The sequence below is a fragment of the Cricetulus griseus genome, chromosome 4 (assembly GCF_003668045.3).
Source record: "Cricetulus griseus strain 17A/GY chromosome 4, alternate assembly CriGri-PICRH-1.0, whole genome shotgun sequence".
In the NCBI taxonomy this organism is placed as follows: domain Eukaryota; kingdom Metazoa; phylum Chordata; class Mammalia; order Rodentia; family Cricetidae; genus Cricetulus; species Cricetulus griseus.
Genome location: NC_048597.1, coordinates 216,511,769 through 216,515,377, shown reverse-complemented (window position 1 = coordinate 216,515,377; position 3,609 = coordinate 216,511,769). Strand labels below are relative to the sequence as shown.

The 3,609-nt window shown below is 50.9% G+C and overlaps 1 protein-coding gene across 1 annotated transcript; it reads right to left on the bottom strand.

Moving 5' to 3' along the window:
* Positions 1-1,666: 1,666 nt before the first annotated feature.
* On the bottom strand, positions 1,667-2,761 carry Gpx1 (glutathione peroxidase 1). The gene is made up of 2 exons (NM_001256788.1): positions 2,438-2,761; positions 1,667-2,232 (listed from the first exon to the last, which is right to left on the bottom strand). The coding sequence occupies exons 1-2, from the start codon at positions 2,681-2,683 to the stop codon at positions 1,873-1,875; spliced, it is 606 nt and encodes a 201-aa protein (NP_001243717.1). The 5' UTR covers positions 2,684-2,761; the 3' UTR covers positions 1,667-1,872.
* Positions 2,762-3,609: the final 848 nt, after the last annotated feature.

Below are 3,609 nucleotides of genomic sequence, written 5' to 3'. Positions count from 1 at the left end.
GTGAGTCACTACCCAGCCTGAGGGAAGAGGTTGGAGTCAGGAAGGGCCTGGGCTCCCATCCACAATGAGAGAAGAAGAGAATGTTTCAGCACACTGTCTGGTCTCAAAAGGGTAAAGAGAGAGTTGAGTGGATAGGGGGTCACTGAGAAGAGCAGACTTTCCAGTTAAGTAGCTTTGGAGTGCTGTGGAACATGTTAAAAACATATTTAAAACATTAGTACATGTTTAAAAATTATTTTGAAAAGTCTCCTTTAATCCCAGTACTCAGGAGACAGGAGCAGGCAGATCTGTGAGTCTGAGGCCAGCCTGATATATATAATGAGTTCTAGGCCAACCTGGGATACATAATGAATCTGTTTCCAGAAAAAAGTATGTGTATATTTTTGTGTGTATACTGGGGAATCCAGGCATGATGGTACATGTCCATAATTTAGGAAATGGACAGGCAGGTCCATCAGGAGTTCAAGGACAGACCTGGTCTTCTAGAGAAACAAAAGTAACCTGCAACATGGGTACAGTGGCTCTGACCTGTAATCCTGGCACTTGGTGGAGGTTAGTAGAATGTTAGTACAGGCTAGCCAGGCATGGTGGCAGTCAGTCATCTTAGCAATCAGGAGACAGAGCCAGAATTGCTGGGAGTTAGGGGTCACCTTGGGCTACATAGCCTTTTTTTGGCAAGAATTTTTTGTAGTATGTGTGAGGGCATAGGTTTAGTCCCTACCTAAATGTATACACATTTGTTTAGAATCAGGGGAAATTTTTTTGTTGGTTCAGGTGTAGGAAGACCTTTACAGCCAGTTCAGCACACATACACTATAGGCTGTTTCACAGCCCACAAGTCTCTGGGTTCATGTTCCCAACAGCTGACCCTGGTTACAGCAGTCTCCAGAGCCTGTGATAAGAAACAGCTCCAGGTGGGCCTGAGATAATGAAGGGGTGGAACCCGAGCAGCTGCTGGGCCTTAAGATATGTTCTACTCTAGGCCTAAATGTGCAATTGTACCCCAGTGCTAGGAACTACATCTCCACACAAAACAGTGTAAACCCCACATATTTTGTCAAATAGTCTGGACTTGTCTCAGATCTTCCTCCCCACTGTCATGCACTAGAGAGAGGCATGACCACTGCCTTTTCACTTTGACTCCATCAACACCCAGCAGAACTTAAAAGCAAGGGGTAGCATATGGAAAGATGCAGCAAAGGAGAAGCTGGTAACATTATACAAGGCTGTGCAAAACAGACTTATGTGGGTCTTAACACTTAGGGAAGGATCTAGACTCCAGATTTTTTTCCCCTTGGAGCTGAGGACCAAACCCAGGGTCTTAACTCTACCACTGAGCTAAATCCCAAACCCGATTCTAGAGTCCTAATGTGACTAAGGGCCTGTGACCATTTCCAAACCCAGCAAAACTCAGAAAGGAGCTGACTCTTGGGATTAGGCAGCCCTAAGCATCAGGCGGTTAGCCCTCGCGCTTACTGCCTTCCTCTTTGTGGAGTAAGGACTGCTGTAACAGGGACCTGGGACCACCCTTAAGCTTGTCCTGGTAGAGGGAGAAAGGAAAGGACAAGATGCAGTCAAAAGGTTAGTTCAGACTTCATGATTAAGTTCCTTGTCCTTGACAATGAGGTTATCAAAAAGGTGACATTGACACAGGACACACATACAGTTCTTTGACATTCAGCACTTTATTAGTGGTGAAAATCACCTTTGTTTAGGCAGAAAGGCAGCGGGGATGGACAAGACCAGCGCCATCTGAGGGAATTTCCCTGGAAATCAGGTGTTTCTCCATGCAAATTTAGAGATAACGCCATCATGGAAGAACTTCCCCCAGAGTGCAGCCGGAGCTCACCAAACCCGGATGCCAGGAATGCCTTAGGAGCCTCTAGGCTGCTGGGACAGCAGGGCTTCTATGTCAGGTTCAATGTCGATGGTGCGAAAGCGGCGGCTGTACCTGCGCACTGGAACACCGTCGGGGCCCACTAGGAACTTCTCAAAGTTCCAGGCAATGTCGTTGCGGCACACCGGAGACCAAATGATGTACTTGGGGTCTGTCATGAGCGCAGTGGGATCGTCACTGGGCGCTGGCAGAGACTCCCGCAGGAAGGTAAAGAGCGGGTGAGCCTTCTCACCATTGACCTCGCACTTTTCGAACAATGTAAAGTTGGGTTCGAACCCCCCACCGGGTCGGATATACTTGAGGGAATTCAGAATCTCTTCGTTCTTGGCATTCTCCTAGAGGAGACAAAAGCATTTATGGTCTAGGATTTCAGAAAACACTGCAAAACAGGAGTTTCCCATGAGTCACCAGGAATTGCCCGCCTTGCACAACCCCGGTACAGGCCTGAATTCCAACTGCTACCAACACCAGAGGGAAAGTGAGCGGGTATCCCGCCTCTGGGAGCCCGGGGCCCCTTCCTCCCGACCCTGCCCCGCACACCTGATGTCCGAACTGATTGCACGGGAAACCGAGCACCACCAAGCCACGGGGCCCGAGGCGTTTCTGCAGATCGTTCATCTCGGTGTAGTCCCGAGTCGTTGTTCCTCAGAGGGACGCGACATTCTCAATGAGCAGCACCTTGCCCCGCAGGGAGCCCAGGCTCACGGGCTCCCCGCCCGTCAGCGGGCGCGCGGAGAAGGCATACACGGTGGACTGCACCGCCGCGGAGAGCCGGGCTGCACACATGATGCAGAAGCTGGTGAGCTCAAAACAGAAGCCACACTGGTGCAGTGGGAGCCCAGCACCCCCCTTTAACTGGTAGATGGTGAGGTCACGTGGTATCCGCTTTTTTCCGGCCCCACAGCCCGCTCTAGGTTCCAGGGTCCCGCCTTATCCGGCCTCTACCCTCCCCCAGCTAGGGCCAGCCCAGAGGGTGCGGCGGGTCCAAGCGCCTAGCGGAGTCTTGGGCGCGTCTGGTCTAGCCCAGGCAATGCAGTACTGGTTTAGAGGCAACCGCCATGGCGACTCTTCACGGTTTAATTAGTCTAGGGTCCCGCCTAGGAAGCTGGCCGCAGTCCGTAACGGCTGAAGCAGCTCACTTATATTGTGTAACTTTCCCCTCCTAGTCATGTTGTATGGAGTTTTCTTTTAGGAGGCTTTTTGTTGTTTTGGTTTTTCAAGACAGGGTTTCCCTGTGTAGCTTTGGAGGCTGTCCTGGCACTCGCTTTGTAGACGCGGCTGGTCTCCCTCTCTGCCTCCCAAGTGCCGGGATTAAAGGTGTGCCCCGCTGTGTTGTTTCTAATAGTACTGAGAACTGGCTGTCAGAGTGAGTTCCTGTGGCTGTTTTAGAAAGGGTTAGGTGGAAGGCGGACGACAGAGGCATCAGCCCTTCTCAGGACAAGAGCACTCCAACATCCATGTCTCTGGTGGTCCTATTTTTCTGCCCCCTCCCCCCGCTTGGTCTTAGTCCAGAAAATCCAGCTCCCCCTTCACCTTACAGGGCCCCCGACTCCTCTTTTTAGATTTGGATGTGTACAGGATAGTCATTTCATGTTCATGGGAGGAGCCACGTTAGTCTAGATGAGCTTGAGAGTGGAAGGAGCTAGAACCATGCAAGCTGAGTCTTCCATCTCCTGTCCCTAGCCCAGTTGAAAGCAAAACACACACCAGGA